At 34.8% G+C, this 18,586-nt stretch overlaps 1 protein-coding gene across 3 annotated transcripts in view; it reads left to right on the top strand.

The window, feature by feature from the left end:
* Nucleotides 1-18,586, top strand: part of IL1RAPL1 (interleukin 1 receptor accessory protein like 1) — a 742,036-nt gene that overhangs the window by 83,329 nt on the left and 640,121 nt on the right. For all 3 annotated transcript variants that reach the window (XM_005511971.3, XM_065070738.1, XM_065070734.1), the window contains exon 2: nt 5,731-5,836. In XM_005511971.3, coding sequence (XP_005512028.1) covers nt 5,755-5,836 — 82 coding nt within the window. In that variant the 5' untranslated portion in view covers nt 5,731-5,754. The remainder of the gene's footprint in view (nt 1-5,730; nt 5,837-18,586) is intronic.

Below are 18,586 nucleotides of genomic sequence, written 5' to 3'. Positions count from 1 at the left end.
TTTTGTTTTGTTTTGTTTTGTTTTGTTTTTCCATCTGTTGTAACAGTCACAACTTTATTTAACTCAAGAATGCTGCTTAGCATGAAGGACTAGGAGTGATTTGCAAAGGCAACCCAGTACCTTATTGCCTTCCTGGTGCTTATGACTGGTTTCTCATGAGTTCTTCAAAATTTGCTGAATACTTTTGCGTTCTGAGTCTCTGCATATGACTATTTTTATGGACTTTTGTCTTGAAACAGGTGTGTTTTCCTCTAGCTAACATTTTAAGTATTGTTAGGGCTCTCTTTCTGTTCCAGGACTGTAAGGTAGCTGATCTGGAAAATGAATTTTATTTTATTTTTTGTTTGCAATTTAAGAAATCAAAGCAATTCTTTCAAAGCTGTTTGGGTTGTGTTCTGGACATAGCAAAGATGCTCACTAATACTGTACTAATATTTCGTCTGTCCTTTACACTTTGTGAGATCTAATGACATGCTGTTCAGGGATTGGTAAAGAACTGCCACATAAAAAGAGACTGTTAGTGAACAGGTTTGGGTTGTTGTTGATTTGTTTTGTTTTGTTTTGTTGTGTTCTGTTTATATCTTATATATTCAGGTGATGTCTTTTTGTAGTTTTGTTTCTTGTTCATAATTTACCGGGGACAGGTTTGTGCCTTATTCCACAATAGTAGGACCAAGAAAGAAAGAAACATTCAGTGCTTACCCCAGTTGTCACTTGTCAGGAAGGGAAACTGAAAACCGTGAGATTTTTACTTTTGTTTAAGGACCTTTCTGCCAACAAAAAATACACAGTCTTAAGTGAAGAGTTGGTTTTGTTTTCTTGTTTGTTTGTTTGTTTGCTTTTAAAGCAGACTAATCTCACTAGCTAGTGCAGCACTTTCATGATGTAGCCACAGAAGAGTCATTAAATTATTTTACAGGGTTAACAGAATCCTGCAATATAGGTTTTTTTTTCTTTGAAGGGGATATGATGGAGGAATACAATGAAGTAGTTTTGAACATGTGTAGAAGAACGTTCTTCAAAGTTAGAAAGGCAGCATGGAACGAAAAATGATTTTCAGATAATCAGGTAATGGAAGATAGCTAGCATTTATAGGCTAACTGAGAATCGACCACTTGAAGTTGTTGTAAAGGACTAAGGCAATTGATATTTCTTACTTCAATTAAATTTAATTTAAGTTTTGGGAAAGGCCCAAAATGAACATAAGTAAAATTAGTAAAGGAGAATTTTCTTTCCAATTTTCCTGCCTCATCAGGAATTGCCTTACTATTGTTAATTTGTTCTCTGCTGAGGTGCTTTAGGAAGCATGTGTATATGTGTATGCATTTTCCTCACAGTGGCTATTTATGACAATTAAAGGAAAAAAGCATTCTTGGCATTTCCCCAAAGAATGTTAGTGTTGAGATATGGCTGTATTTCTATTTCTGTCTCAACTGGAAAATGAGATACTTGACAATACAGATGCTAGAGACTGCCTGTGTCATTTTTGTGTGAAGCAATGACACCTTCTACAGAAACTATTTTTTTTTTTAATCAATAATATGCCCACTTAAAATTTGTGTAAAATATATTTACCCAGGAATATTCAACATATTTTCAGTGTTGTGGTTCATGCAAACGAACAACCCACTACTGAAAATCTGAAATTGTGGATACTGCTTGAAGATGAAAGATCTGCTATCATATAAAGAAAAAGCAACCAAAATTCCCGGATTCTAAAAGATTTTATTAGTCTACTATTCACCCATGGAGTCTAGCAGTCTTAAAGAGTACGAAGGCGTATGTAAAACATGCTAACATTGATGCAACTTAGAAAGAAGCCATTAAGTTTATAACTACCATACATTGCCTTAGCTTTCTGATGGAGGTAACTGAAAACCAGAAAAAAAAAAAAAAAGTAAAAATGACTTTTTTAGATGTGTATGTGAGCTGTTTATATGCCTGTTGCTTAAAGAAACAGCAGACCTGTTCTACTGGTTAAAATCAGAATTTCTTAATGTTGCTTAAAGAAATTCAATTGCATCCAGGTCGCTAGTAAAACAGTCTCTTCTTTAAAAAAATTTGTTGCTGAAAGAAGGCTGTTTCCAATTCATATCAGATTTGACTTAGTGTTAAGAATCTGGCTTCTCAGAATTATGCCTTTTATTTTGTTCTTCAGTTTAAAACCTAACTGAATATATTAAAGCATCTAGGCCTCAGACGTACTCATTGCAGCAATGAAGGCATTTTCTGTGAGCTTGTTGTGGGATCCCCCTTGGAATGTTCCTTTTTTATTTTCTTCTGACTCGCTTATTTTGTTTCTACAATGTGCTGCTTTTGGCTGGGATAGACTTAATTTTCTTTATAGTAGTTAGTGTGGGGCTATGTTTTGGATTTGTGCTGAAAACAGTGTTAATAGCAGAGGGATGTCTTTGTTACTGCTGAGTAGTGCTTACACAGAGTCAAGGCCTTCTCTGCTTCTCACACCACGCACCAGTGAGTAGGCTGGGGGTGCACAAGAAGCTGGGAGGGGGCACAGCTGGGGCAGCTGACCCCAACTGACCAAAGGGATATTCCATACCATCTGATGTCATGCTCAGCATATATTTTGAGGGAAGAAGGAAGTGGGGAGAGATGTTCAGAGTTATGGTGTCTTGTCTTCCCAAATGATGGAGCCCTGCTCTCCTGGCCATAGCTGAACACCTGCCTGCCCATGGGAAGTAGAGAATGAATCCCTTTTTTTTTTGCTTTGCTTGTGTGCGTGGCTTTTGCTTTACCTTTTAAACTGTCTTTATCTCAACCCATGAGTTTTCTCACTTTTACCCTTCTGATTCACTTACCCATTCTACCAGGGGCAGAATAAGTAAGCGACTCTGTGCTCCTTCCTTGCCAGTTGGGGTTAAACCACAACATAAACCAAATTTCACTAGGGTGACATTTTCTAGAATAGTCCATTGTTAAGGCATTCAGCTGGAACAGGAATATGAGGTGTTAAGTATCCGTTTTGACATGATGCAGATTTTCCAACCTCCCAGGCAACTTCCAAAGCCTAATGCACTATCCCCACTATACTGATCTTTAACTTTTCCCTTTGTTTTTGTTGAAGCTTTTGATTTTTAAATGAAGAAAAGATGAGAAAAACTTCCCCTCCTGCAGGAAAGGGAATGGAAACATAAGAGAAGGGTTGGAAAGCTCTGGGGAGAGCCCATGTGAGATCTGATTTGTTGCTCATATTGCTGCAAGGAGGCAATGGCTGCTGCTGGGAGTCACCCCTCCTTTTTTTTTTTTTTCCTTATTTTTTTTTTCCCCCCCCTCTAGCAGTGAATGCTTTCTGCTATTTCAAAGACAGTGGCAGACTTTACTTTCTAGGGATTTACCGCAGTCAATGTAGGTAACAGCCAATTTTGCTTATGGTTTTAAGCTAAACATGAATCTCTGAGATTAAATGTATCTGAGAGTGGCTTCCACAGTGGTATCACATTTAAAATACAATCCTTACTATGCCATTGTAGTAAACATGATCTCCTTGTTGACTTGACAACTTAAATTAGTGATATGTGCGTGGCCCCAAAGAATGCATCAGTTGATATTCTTGTATTTACTGAGGCTTTCTTTAATAACTTAAAGCTTTATAGCTACTGCATGGTTCCTCTACAAAAATATGTATATGTAGAGATTAATACATACATATATACATACATATATGCAAAAATATGTATGTGTATATTTGTATTGCTTTAATCAGCAGTATATTTTGTTTTATGTTCAAAAAGAGGTGTTTGGATCTGCTTCCACAGTCAGAATCTATTTAGTGAGTTTGTAATTGCATAGTAAGATCCTGTGGTTCTTTGGACAGTATTAGGCTCACACAGAGCAAGGAGCTGACTCTCACTAGTACCCTTGAGGCTGAACATATCAGCTTCAGGATTTCCTGCGGCATCAGTTAGTGCAGTGACTGAGAAATGAGATTCTGATTTCAGAAAGCTTGACTGAGGTCTGCAGTAAACTGTGGCATAACACTTTGTGATATTTACTCACTGTGCCCCTGGAAAATCAACCTTTTTTCCTAGCTTCTGAAATTTAATTCAGAGAAATCCTGTTTTTCATATTTTAATTTCTACATTGATAAGCAATGTATTGCCTAACTTCTGTGAAGTTGCACATGAATGTAGGTAAATAATAGGTTTAGCATCACCTGTGATGCTAAAAAGCTGTTTGTTCACAGCCAATGAATGAGCAAACATATTAATGCTTGTGCATTTCTCCATGAATATAAAGATTGCTATAAAACATATCACAAATTATTGTTGTCAAACTGTATACTCTCACTCCCCCATCTTTAATGAAGTTGTAATCATGAATAGAGTAGGTTTGCACTTAGTTTGAAATGTAAAGCTCTAAGATTGTTTCTATCTGGAGTCATCATAGCTTAAGTAATTCTTCACATAATGTGCTCTTTTACACTCCCATTATTTGTTATTTCAAACATGTTCTCTTCTAAGATGCTGCTTTCAAAGGAAGGTCCTGGGTACTCAGCAACCTGACTGTCAATGAAAGTGCAAAAGATTCATGGCCTCTTTTGAAATCAAGCTTGTATTATGTCATTCCTTTTGAGAATTTTTTCAGTTGCTGTACAGTACTGTGATTAACAGAGGTCAATATCAAAACTGCATTGGTTTCATCTGGGTCTTTATTTATAATATTGAAGAACTATTGATCACAGCCCTTTATTTTCTTTCTTTAAAATATTTTTGCAAAAAATACTATAATGACTATAGCTAGCATAAGACTCTACTGTGTAGCTTTACTAGAGAGATGATTTGTCCTCCCTTTCCCCTTTCAAGAAATTGAAACATGGGATGTTAGTCCTGTCAAACATTCCAGAACAAAGCTGATAGTCGTCCTGACTAGATAACATCCTTTAAGTTATATGGGGAATTAACAGAATGTTCAGTCCCTGTTTTCACCTGCTGCTCATAGCACTTCATCCCCCGAGGATACAAGTGACAGGGGTGCAAAAACTTTATTCACATCTTAGAGGTGAAGGCTGAGACACAACCTGTGATCCACTTCTCTCCCATCCTAATATCATTCATTTCTGATTTAGTGCAGTGAATATGCTACTTTGAACTCGCTTATAGGATTTCAGCTCATCTCCAAGGAAGTTATAGGAGTCTCTGCTGGTTCCTCTGGTGCACTCTTATGTTTCCCCTTTTGCTGTTCCTAAGAAGATGATGAGATTTGTTTCTAATTAATTGTGTGTTGCATTGAGAATGTTCTGCTTAATCTGTGGAATTAATATATGGAAGCAAAACTAATGAACAAAGCAATTTTTTTTTTTCTTTTCTGTTGGAGGGTGGGTTAGCTTATATGATAGAAAGAAGGAAGTAGATGTTATTTTGCAGGTTTAGTGAAAATATTACACTTTTTTTTTTCACAGAATAAATTGATTAAAGTTGTTTATTCAGGAGATCAGTTAGGAAGTTTTTACAGGGACTCAATGAATTTTCAATGTGTAGATGAAATTGGAACTTAAGCTCCAGGGTTAAATGTGGTGTGTGCATGTACTTATTTTATAGTGATTTTTGTTTACATCTATTTTTCAGGAGCAATAGTTCATTTTTGGTGCACTAAATTGCTCACAAATGCTGTATTCAGCTTTTCACAATGTCAGTATTAGTATTAGTTACTTCAAGGTTGTTTCAGCACCAATATAAAATCAGTGTCTCTTTCTTCTTTTTGGTATTCCAGGAAGCTGCCACGGAAGGACAGAAGATGAAAGCTCCTATTCCCAACTTGATTCTCTTGTATGCTACTCTAACTCAGAGCTTGAAGGTTGTGACCAAAAGGGGATCAGGTAAGTAAATCTTTGTCTCTCTGGTTATGATGTGGTTTGAAATGAAGCGCTTAATATTTGCATATGTACTAAAATGTTGTTATGGTGGTTTGGAACATAGTTAAAAGGATTTCAAATACTGCAGCAAAAAAAAGTTACCAGCTTCTATATATTTGTAGACTATATTGTGTCATGAACTTGATGAAAAAAAAAAAAAGTTAAAATCAGATATGTAATGTGAGGTCAATATAACAAATCATCTGCTGAAGTAAAGTTATTCCCAGAACTATTTAACTTACTTAAAAGACTTTGTTGCAGTTACTGTTGTTAATGTGAACTACTAGATTTGTCTGTTTGATGAGCTACTAGATTTATCTGTTTGACTATGCGATTTATGCTGAAGAATCTCTTGATTATGAAGATCATGCAGTTTTGGTTTAGGCTACTGATCTTTGTAATACAACAAATAGATCGAGCACGTTGCATTTAATAATCATGAAAAGTGAGCAGAAAAATGTGTTTTTAAAAGGGCTACCTGATACCTGGTTGAAGACTTTCATTCAGCAAAGAAAATACAGGCAGTTTTTTGGAAACCAAGCAGAGGGTGACATGTTTACTGTACATCTTTGATACTGTTACTATAGATGAATTATCTTTGTATGTAAATAAAAGAAGCGCCAATACTGAGACAGTTGGGTGGTTTGGGGCTTGTTTTTGTGTCCGTCACCCTGAAATTCTAATTTCCCCCTCTTTCACTTTTCATCGGATAATGAAAAAATTGTCGGATGATACTACTGCAAACTGTCTTGCTCTGTGGCACTAAAGAACACTTGATGGAAGTCCTAAGTCTATGTTAATGGAAGTAGTTAATTAGGTCTGTTGTTACTAGTCAATTTTTCTTTGGCATTGGAGTATTTTAGGTAGCTTTTTTTTGTGATGTTCCAGAAGTATAGCTTTGATTTCTTTCTGTATTTTTTTTTAAATCTATTTCAAACGGGAGTGGGTTTGTAGTTGTTCTAAATTGGTGCTTAGGAAGGGACACAAGGCTTTATACATTTTGGCCAGCAGCTTAAATAATATTTTCAATGGATTATTTCTGTAAAAACATTATGAAACTGATTATGTCTCCAGTATTTTGGTAACTGGAAATGTAGATGAAGGGAAGGCAAATAAGGCATACCACTATAAAGTAAGGTATTCCTCAGCCAGGGTTTGAGATTAAAATGTATTTGGGGTTTAAATAACTCAACAAAACTGGAATGTACAGATGATGTACAGCAAAGGAGTTGGTGATCAGTTGATGTGTTTTTAATATGATGTTGAAGCCTTGATAGAGATCATAATTATCCTTTGAATACGTCTGGGTGAGGTTGTTCTGTTTGATTAAGATTTAATACTTGTAAACTTGAATTTAAGGCCCCTTAATCTAAATATAATATAAACATTTTTGATCATCCTAAAGTAATTTTTTTAAGGAACTAAAAAAAGCCAGTCTTCAGATACCTGCTACTTGAATGTGACAATAATAAGGACTTTCTTATTTCATCATTTTTGCCTGTATCCTCTTCCTATGATTAACCAATGTAAAGAAAAGCAGTAAATACGCACTTTATTTCTGTTTGGGAAAGTAATAAAACTGCTGTCCAGCAAAAGAAAAGAACATACAATACTTTTTAAGATGTACAGCACGTGTTCTCATCCTGATGCTGTAATAAAAAGGAAAAACTGTAATAGAAGTCTTTGGATACTGTAACATGATGTTCTTGATGTTCTCACATCAGATCTGCTTAGCTTGTGTATCATTTCAATTAACTGTATCACCAAAAGGGCTGTTTGTAAAACCTCTGATTTACTGTAATCTCAGATCCGTCTGCCTTCGGTCTTCTTGTTTAGTGACTTCAGACTTGAAGACCTTCCACAAAAGTAGGTGGAATGTGATAATGTATGATGCTACTTGGTTTGTTGTTGTTGTGGGGTTTGGTTTGGTTTGGCTGGTTTCTTTTTCCTCTGGGAGGCTTGTTTTGCAGTCCTGAAATGTTTCTACAGTGAATACCTTATTTACTTCAACAGAAGTTTTTAGCAACATAAGAATCACTTACCTGTACTACGAAAATATAAATGCTTTCCTAAAACTAATGAAACTTACAGTTGGACGTAGGAGAAAAAATCAACTTGGGAAACAGAACTTTGTTTTTTATGTGAATATGATAACCAGAGGCAGAGAATGGCAAGGATATGGTTTATGTCTCTTTAGTCAGTTCTACTTGTGAGTTCACTTTTTCCTTGATATATCAACATTGAAGTAAAATGAATAGCAAAATAAAGATGGCATATTTTTATACTTATGAGACATTATAATTACTAATATGGAGTAGTAGTATCCACCTTTTAGAGATATATTGCTTTTATGTACTTCCTTCTCGGTTATGAATTAAAGGAATGTATTCAAAGTAAAGTTGCATTAATATGCTAAACAGCTGCCCTAATTTGGCTTGTTCCTTCTGATTCGCTTTTGTTGAGCTTATTTCTAAATACTCAAGCTGAAAACAAAAAGCTTCAGTATTTTATGTTAAAAAGAGATCTATACTTGGAAATATGTCTTTTCCATATTGTCAGTTGGAATTTTCCTGCTAGGGTACTTCAGCTCTCTCCTTTTATAAGTCTTTAATCAGCTGTACTAGAAAAACAGTGATTAATAAAAGTTTGAGTTTCTCCATCTGGTAGAAATCCGTTTCCAACCACTACTCTTTCAAAAACATGAAAACCTACCTTCAGAAAGTCAGTGAGGATTCACAGCATGCTAAAAGTGTGCAATAATTTGTAGTCTCAAATTCTGGTTTTATTTCTAAAAATGGATAACAATTCTGACTGTCTATTGCCTTTTAAGACTTTAGTTATTTCAAATAATTAGCTGTATACATAGACAATTATGATCAATATGGTATTCTTGTCTTTCTTTGTGTTGATTGCAAAGATGGTTAAAAAAAACTGCAAGAGAAAGCTTAGGTTGTGCTGTGTTGGATTAAATCTTTGATCATGAGAGGTGTTGTACAAGGCACGTTAAAGACATTACGTAAAGGCAGTCCTTGAATCTTTCTACCAGTGTGTGCTGTTTATCAGTTAAATATAATAATATAGGGTATAAAGGGAAGAGTATTAATCAAATATTGATTACGTTATCAGGAAAACAAGCTTTAAATTAGCTTGCTCACAGCTGTGTGGCATACCTCTTTAATGCATGTGTGATTCTGTTTCTCTCTGACAGAACAATTTCAAATGACTCTTTAACACAGAGTGGATTTACTTTACATTTAGAGCATGTAATAACTGTGTGTTAAATAAGGATGGCTGGATGACTAGTTTCACTAACAATGCCATTAATAAATAAAAATGATGCAAGAAACTTCTTCCTCTATCCACATATGCAAAAACTAAATTAGACTTAAGCACACGTAAACTTTTCCTATCAGTTATGGTTGAAAGCACAACACCTACAAGCTGTAATGCCTTCTCAAGCAAGCAAGAAAAGATCCTTTGCCTTAAGCTTTGCAGTTCCAATCATTGACTTGAGAGGACACATCGTATTTGTTAACTGGGTATTTTAGGTATTTAGTGAAGTCCCCATGAACTTCTGGAGAGTCTTCAGAGCCTGCAGCAGTCATGGCAAAGATGAACTTCCATTTGGCACATAATGGATATCAGATGTGATCTGCTGAATGAGAAGTTGACTCTTGCACTACTTGTCTTTTTGAAACATCTCAAAGAATCTGAATCTTCATGAAACAATTCCTCTGATCACTATGTCCTGCTTGATACAAAGGAAGAATAAATACTTAAAGCCTACATACTTTGATTTGTTCAGCACATGGTTTACTAGAATTAGCTTAAACCTCAAACGCACAGCCTGTTTTTTATCATGATGACAAACTTCATATAAATTTACAATGTGTCTAAAAAGTGCATGGATTTGTTTTTTGCGTTCCAGTGAGTGACAGTTGCTCAGTGCAGTCCTTGATAATATTTTGAGAACTTTACGGTAATGCATTTCTAAATGCTTTTCTTTCAGTGATTTTTCCTGAAATTATTCTCTTTCATAGTTTGAACTAAATTGTATAATTTTTTTTAGCCATGTGGTTTTACATCCTGAGAAACTTAGGTTTCTTAAAGTCTGTTCTTTTCAGGTTGAGTGGTATTTGATCGCTTACTTGCGGTGAATAGAGTTTTTGCTTATGAATTATTAATATTCATCAAAGAGGAAGTAGGTTAGGAAGGAGAGCCTCATGCTGATCTGTACAGATTTTTTTTTCCCTATAAAATATATGTTAAATAAAATACTTGAACACTGCATTGCCATCTGGTGGTTTTTTCCCAAGGATGCTGAATAGACAAAGGAAATAAAGGTGTTTTGGATTCTTTTGGTCAAAAGATGAGTCTGTTAAAAGGAAAAATTGCAGGAAAAGTGTGTAAAAAAAAAAAGATTACATAAAGAATTATGACTTTATTAGTATAATTAGACAGTTTCAGTATAGTGGCATTTTATACACTCACATTGCCTAATAACAATCTGGTGTTGCCTGGTACCAACAAAAGTGAGAGAGAGATTATTACTGTCTGCAGTTCTCTGCTGTTCTATAGATTATTATGCATTATGATTTAATTAATATTTTGTGTTCAATTAGGCCATTGTGAATGAAAATTTTCTTTTTTAGGTCAAATTTATGCTATAATGGAATAATTTAACTGGAAGGACAGTCTTTCCAATGGTGGGTTATTAGGAAATGTATGAGATCCTTTACATCATTACTATGAGATTAAAGTCTAGAGGTGTATTTTTTCATGTAGCAGAAGATAACTTTTTCATGTTTAGAATTTCCATGCTTTAGGTCTTTTGAATGACTGTGGGTGGTTCTAGTTGTATGGAAGATCAACTGTGAAAAAAGGAAGAGCTTTCACATTGTGATGTTAGTATTTCTGAATTTATTTTGTTTTGTAGGAGAAAAATATGATTTTTAAGTAGGTAAAAATAATTAAAGATTTATTTTTTTTCTAAAACTAGTGGAGTTCTGAGGAAAAGACTGAAAATATATACTAAAATTCGTGCGTAGTTATTCTGTTTGGCAAATTCCATACTCTTTAGAACTATAAGCAGACATTTTTCTAAGTTATGGCATTCTATAAATCTTTATGAATTATTTCTCATGTAAGAATATTTTAGAGAATAAGATCAGCTGTATAAAGGATATCTCTGCGCAACCCAGACAGGTTTTCTTTTTCAAGAATGTTTTCTTCAACTTAAACAGAACACGTGTTCTGTACTATGTAGGCTTGAACATCAGCAAAACCAAGATTTTACACCTCATGACAAATTTCATAATGAGAATTCAACAACTTATTAAAAAAAATAATAATAAAATCCATGGAATTAATGTATATACCTATGCTATATGTAAGGAATACATCTACAGAGGTCAAGAAACTTTTGAGAACTCTTTTCAGATAGGAAGGATTTTCAATTTAGTTTACTGATTTGTACCTGATAATCAAATTGTCTCTATTTTACAGAATTATATATGTATAGAAACCAGCTTACCTGGCAAAAATGCCTTGAGAAACTGCACACAATTAATTGCTGAGGCACAGCAGAGGTCTGGTACCTAGTATTTGAGTATTTGTAGTTTTTATTTATTTTTTATAACTCTTCTGGCTGACAATCGATGTCCTAAGTGCATAGTATTACATGAATCATCCTATTAGTGTGTTTTCTTCAGTGGTGCAATTCTCTTTTTCATTCTGCCTCTGTTTTGATTGCAAAGTAGTTCCTATTTGAATTCTTGTCAAAAGGTAATTAGTTGATGGATGTCATATTGGGTCTGATATAGACTGAATGGTAATCAGGTGGTTCAAAAAAATAAATGGACATATTATCTGTTCATTTTCTTATAACATTTGTAGGCAGAACATTCTCATATACGGTATTCCAAATACACTGAGCTTGGAGCAAAGCATTTGCAGCAATTAAAGAATATGCTTCTTGTAAGCCATAGGAGTTTGTGTCAATTCATATTAATGGTCCCTAGCTGTTGTTTTCACTCTATTACAGAATGTTAGCTTTCCATTATTAATTGATGAGGCTTGTGGCTTGTTGGGTGGTTACACAAAACCTGCAATAATATTTGGAGTCTATAAGTGTCTACCTGATGTACCAGATTAATTTCTATGAGCAAGGATTTTTAGAGCTGGAACAATTAAGGCTACTGTTATTTCTATGAAAACCTCTTTCTGGTTCTCTGGTGACAAGAAGCAAAAGTATAGTGAAAGTCAGCCCTAAACAAATATGTGTGCACATTTTTTATTGCATTGGAGGGATGGAAGCATCATGTCCTGGTTAAGAAGTGAACCTTTTTTCATGTGAGTATTGTTTCAAAAAGCTCATTTTGAATTGCCATATAAATATGCAGCCTTGTTAGTAGTTTTAGCTGTGGGAATGGATGGAGGAAACTGTGAAACATTTTTCTCTTTGAGGGGAAAGAGAAAGAAAGATGAAGGGTAAACTTGACAGATAAAACCACAATGGAGATAGACAGAAATCGATTTTGTTCATTCTCAGGCAACTTTCTTATGTCCTGATCTATTAATTTGTTCCGTATTGATTTTATTAACTCTCTTCTATGTTCTTCTGCTTTTTATCCTAAGAATAAAATATGTTTTAGCTTACTTTTTGCACTTGTTTTGTTCTGAATTAAAGATGGTTGTTCCTCCCCATTCGAACGTGTAGTAGAAATCAGTAAGCTTTATTTTTAGTGTTAAAACCTCTTCATAGTGGAAGAATGAATTAACTGGGTCTATGTCTGCACTTCCTTGGATTTTGCCTAATTTACAAGGTATATACCTTGTATAATATGTGTCAGTGAGGGAGGGTGTTGTATACTTTCTTACTTGCACATTTCTGTTAGAGACAGAAAATATGCAACAACAATATCATTGAATATATAGGAACGGGGTCAGCTGAGAGCAATGATTTCTTATGCTGCTGGGAGGGAGGTCGAGATGATCTAGGGATGTGAAGACTGTGTAAACGCTCTGCCTCCTTCAATGCTTTCACTCTCTATCCTGAACTTTTGGTGTCTATCTGATAGAACCATGGGGCCTCCTGGCATTAATATAGCCCATAGAAAAGTTTTATAGCTTGTTATTTCTACATGGCACCAGGATACTAAAAGAGCAATTAGTGTCCTTGAGCACCTTATTTAGACACTAAAAGTATCCCTATCCCCATCCTGTAGTCAATTCTGGCAAAGCCTTTTATGCCAGTTTTGACATGATCATGACCTTCTTTCTTAATACATGAAGGAAAAAACCTCCACCTGATTATTTTTAGAAGAAAAGGCATGATTTGTTTTTTGTGGAAGAAAGAATACTGAAAGAGAATAGACTATAATAATTTCAGTTGGGAGGGACCCACAACCATCATCTAGTCCAATTGTCTGACAAGTTTAGGGCTGACTAAAAGTTAAAGCATGTTGTTAAGTAGGACTTACCAATTAACTTATTTAGTAACATTTCGTATATTCAGGAAATTATGAGGTTACTTTAGAATATGGTTTTGAGCCAGTTTTTTGCTTATGCCAACTGTATATGGGAAGCATTTATTTTTATTTAAAATAATAATCCTTTAGAAAAATGTATGTTTCTTTAGCTACAGTATTTAGTATGGGTTGCATTGCTATGGAGTATTTTTCAAGGTGTAATTTTCGTTTGAAAAACTCTGACGAATAATCTTGTTGGAAAGAACGCTAGTTTTGTTACTGAACTTAAACAGATGCTTTGGCCACGGGGATAGTTCAGCTCCAATGGTCTCAACTCTATTTTGTTAAGCTAAGGACACTATTCAATATATCAGATGAATAGCCATGATGTGGATTGTTTACTGTGGGTATGTGTGGGCTATATTAGAGAGAAAGAAAGAAACACAATTGTGTGCTACTAGAGGATTTGCGCAATAAGGAATGATTGCGTTGCAAGCATAAATCCTTTGTGACACATTACTTATATTGGAGACAGTATGAAAGCAGTAACTGTTACATGTCATGTGAGCATTTACGAACAGGATGGCTGACATTTTAAAAATAGTTATATGACCTTTTGTTGTTGCTAGGATCCATACTGATACTTTTCAGAGTCCTAGGAGATGGTGAATAATACCACAGTATGTGAAAAGACTGTCTGCGGTAGCAAAGGGTCAATGTTTTGTAGTGTGCAATACATATTAAGAAATTACTAATGATAGTAAAGGAGACAAAACAAAATCTAAAGTCAAGAAGACAGTAATAGATATTCTTACATAGTTCAGTCTTTGAGTTTTAGTAGCTCTTTAGGATGGCTCTCTGCTTTGACAGTCCCTATTTTTCTTGGGGAATGGTTAGCAGTTGTTTCACTGATTGGCATCTGTTGGCAAATGGCCTAGAAGATGTAAAGGAACAAGTGACCTTTGATTAGAAATAGCTGTTGCAGAAGCTTTATGTATTTGAATATTATGCTGTCCATTTTATGTAGAATCATGACTGCAGAGAATTAGGAGACAAAAAAACCTCAAGGACAAGTAATGACCATCTGATAGATTTGTCCTTTTTATTTAAGTGTACTCAGTTGTGAAACATTATTAAAATATAGAAATGAGAGCCATGATAATCAGTTTTGCCCATTAGAATATGTTTTGTTGCTACACTTAAAACAATTAAAATTGATGCAAGCTGTCCTAGATTAAAATACTTACTGACTTGTTCTTTCTGAAAGATGGAGGGAGAAAGTGCTATCAGTGCTGCGTACACAGATATATGGGAAGCAATTTAGCATGAAAAGAGAAGGTTGACCTTTAGACTGCAGCACTGAAATCTTCAGCCATTCTTGCTCAGACTTGTTTTTGCTGTTATGGTCTTTATTTCAAATGCAAAATGCACATTGTCTGTCATTACTTTCAGATTTATCTTTTTATCTGTTTTTCAAAACAGTTTTTTTGCAATTATAAGGAGAATTACCAGACTGCTATAATAGTAAATTATGGCATAGTTATGTTAGCTCAAAGATGAGTGCTCCTGTAATTTTATGGTTTGTTCTGAAGGCTTAACTCATTTCAGGAAACTGCAAATTCATTTGAAGTAGCCCACTTCCACAAATGACCCTTTTTCATCCTTGGCAAAAAAGAGCAATTTTTATTCTCTTTTAAATCAGTTTTAATTCCATTTAAAATAGCTCAAATTGACAATTGCAGTTTTAATTACAGAGTCATTTAGGTTGGAAGTGAGCTCTTGAGGTCATCTAGTACAATCCTGGGTTCAACCAATGTCATCTACAGGAGGTTGCTCAGGAGTGTATGCAGTTGAATTAAGTGACTTCAGGACTGTTCTTTTAAAAAAAAAAAAAAAAGAAGGAGCCTTTTAGAGGCTATATATAAAGCTATAGTCCCTGACCCTTGATTTTTCCAGATTAGAACTTCCCTATACATCTGTTGCATCATGGATTACCTCATGTCCCAGTGGAAACTGGCATGTTTAGGATGGTAGCTCTGAATTGCGCTAATGTGGAGTTGCAGCATACCAAGGAAACACCAGGAGCTGTTGTCATGTCAGATTCTAAAATTTGACGTACCTGGAAGCAGGATCAGCTAAAATCCCTGGTACCTGTTCAGGATGTTCAGTTTCTTTCACAGTAAGATTATTAAATTATTGGAAATTGCAAATGTATTCAAACTCTATTGAAAAATAAGCCAATCAGGCATGTGTTAAGCCACATGAAAAAAACGAGTGTACGTCCTTTATGTTTTACCATTCCCTTGCTACCTCACTTCTAGTGACAGTTAAAATACTTGACAATACAAGAAACAGTATTTCCTTATGGGAAGAGTAGTTGGCTAATACTAGGCTAATACTTTCATGCACTTTTATATAATTCACTATGATCTTTTTTTTAATGAGGTTTGTCATAGTAGGTAGAACAAAGACAGCAACTTGGGATATTAAAAATTAAATAGCAGGCCATAAAGTTAACAACTTTCATAAAAAACAGAAACACACACAGGTTGTCAAGATTAGAAGAGCACAGCCTAAGTAAAGGTGTTGTTAATACTGTTTTATTTAAAAGTACAAGGTTGACTTGTCTGAAACCCTGAATTTTCTGCTGGATGTCATTGGCCTTATAATCCAGAGGGAATCCTGAAGGCAAAACATAGAGAAGGGCAAGGAACAATGCAAAATCTCTACATATGTATGCAAACATATCTGTGTTATGAGGGTAGGCTCATTTCCTTCCCGAGGATCATGAAGCCCATCATGATGCTCTTAAACTGTTATGCAGGTCGTTGCCTGGGTCCAGCACAGCAAAAGAGGAGGGAAAACATAGAGCGATACTGTCAAACTCTGAGCCGTTTCTAATCAAACAGGCTGAGCCAAGTGTTACAAGGAATCCAGCTGCCTTTTCTAGGAGTGACTAATGCATACCTCATGGTTTTTTGCAAGAGGCCTCGTGGCCAATGAATGTCTTTAAGGACTCCACAACACAATCACTTTGTTTCGTAGGTTTATTTTGCCATTGGCAGTGTTTCAAATATAATTTCAATTTTTGTAATCTGAGAGGCAAAATGAAGTTTTAAGCTTTGTGTTCTTCTACAAAATTGAATAAGGGTCAGTAACAGAATGTTCTAGTTGGATAATCAAAATTTTTTGAAACAATTCTTCAGCAGAATTACAAGCTGGTATAGGTTTACAAATATGAATGCATTCATTTTAAAGTATACTACTTCCTGTGAAATTTTAGCAAAATTGGACTATTAATGGGTGAATTAGGAAGCCTGAAACAGATAAAAAGTTTGGGGAGAAATCATGGCAAAACATGTTTGTCAGAAAATGCATTTTTATTGGCAAAGTAGTTGTCATATCAAGGAGAGGAAGAACAAATTGCTCCTGGTTATTAGGAACAACAGATTAGCATGACTTATATTTTTAAATTTTAATAATTTTTATGTATATATTTGAAATGTATTCTGTAAAAAATACTTAAAATAATTCACATGTAACATCTGAGATAAGGAAAACACCTTTTATTGTGCTTTTTTTTTCCAAAGAAAAAAAATCCATAACAAACATAGTTCAGTCTATTAATTAATTTTATTGATTTTATTGAAATAGCTTCCAACTGTTACTGTTCCTAGTTGGATTACCAGATGTCTGTGCAATGCAATACAAAGCATGAGATGATTTAACAAAAAATAGTTTGGACAGGGTGTCGTTTAACAACCTAAAATGTATCAGTGTAAGAGTTTACTACAACGCTGTATCAAAATGCAAGAGGCCAGTGTCCTCGACAAAAAAAAAAAAAAAAAGAAAAAAAAAAGAAAGATAAAGGCTTAATCTGCTATAAAAATCAGAGGATAGTTTTTAGGAGGTAAGGCAGTAATTGAATTCCACTGTGATTACACTTTTATAGTGCCTAGAGAAGCTGTTAGCTCTCCTTCACAGTAAGATCCCACTAAAAAGCAGCTGTCCTTGCTATCATCTATCTAGTCTCATGCTATCTGTAATTTAAGACAAATTTACAAGAATTGAAATTTTACTCATATTTAACTAGGTGGACTGCTTTATTCATTAATGTTTTTGTTTCATTTTGTCACTGTTAAGTATATGCATGTGTAATAAATTTGCTTTTCAAAGTAGCTCATGCTATTCTTATACATCTGGTTTAGTCTAACCATGAGATCCCATGAAAATACTGAAGTCCTGTGCTACGTCTCCAGAATTAATAACTCGGGGGATAGAAGAGGCTTGCTTTTTCATTTGGTTGTTTTTGGTTGTTCTGTGTGACTCACTTGTTCAGTAAAAGCTTGATGAGGAGGAAATGCGTGTTCCGTGGTACTTCAAGACTTTTTCCCATTTCCTTTCTTCAGTATAGATACACAAGGTGAAAGATGTAACAAGATACATTAATTGCCCATCAAATTGTTACATGTTCTTGGGCTGAGAAACTCAAGAAAGGGCTTAAAAGCTGTTTTTCTGTGCCAAGATGTATTAATCAACTTCAAGTTATTCACAGTTGTGATCAACAGAGAGAGGCCTCCCTCTCCCACACATGATTTCTTACATAGCTATAGACAGTGCAACAACCGCCTTCCTCAAAAAACATTGCTGTTGAAGATTTTATGTCCAAGTTTTTCATTCTGTCAAACAGAACTTCAGTTTTACTTAAAATGAAAATCACAGGAATCTAGTTTTCCGATAGAGGCAGTTGCAACTGTTAGCCATAAGTAGGAAATCTTGGAAGTCAATTACTGTGACACACTGTGTCATATAATTTTAAAAGTATCTGATTCTTTAATTGTTTGCTTACATCAAAACTCCTTTGTTATGCTCTGAAAACTTCACGGTTTCTTGCTTTTTCTACCTGCAATTATTAAAAATAATTGAATTTAATTTTTGTTTTATTAGGTTGATTTCATTAATATGTTCATTGAATATAAATTTTCTCTCCCATTTGCCTGATCTCAGTTTCTAGACCAAATTTAGTATGATGGCTTTAAATCTTGTCTCTCTCTCACGGGAAAGGTCAGGCATCAAGTTCCATCACACTCTAGAGAGCAGAATAACATGTTAGGTATGCTTTGTTCACAGTCCTTCACTGCTGTGATGAATTCTCAATGATAAGCCACACATGAGGGTAATTTCTGTTTACATTTACTTCAGTCAAAACAAAGGTGAATTTCTTGTTTTTTTTTTCCTCCCCTTT

Source organism: Columba livia, chromosome 1, assembly GCF_036013475.1.
Source record: "Columba livia isolate bColLiv1 breed racing homer chromosome 1, bColLiv1.pat.W.v2, whole genome shotgun sequence".
In the NCBI taxonomy this organism is placed as follows: Eukaryota; Metazoa; Chordata; class Aves; order Columbiformes; family Columbidae; genus Columba; species Columba livia.
Note: the sequence above shows the minus strand (reverse complement) of the source record. Positions and strands in the feature narration are given on the sequence as shown.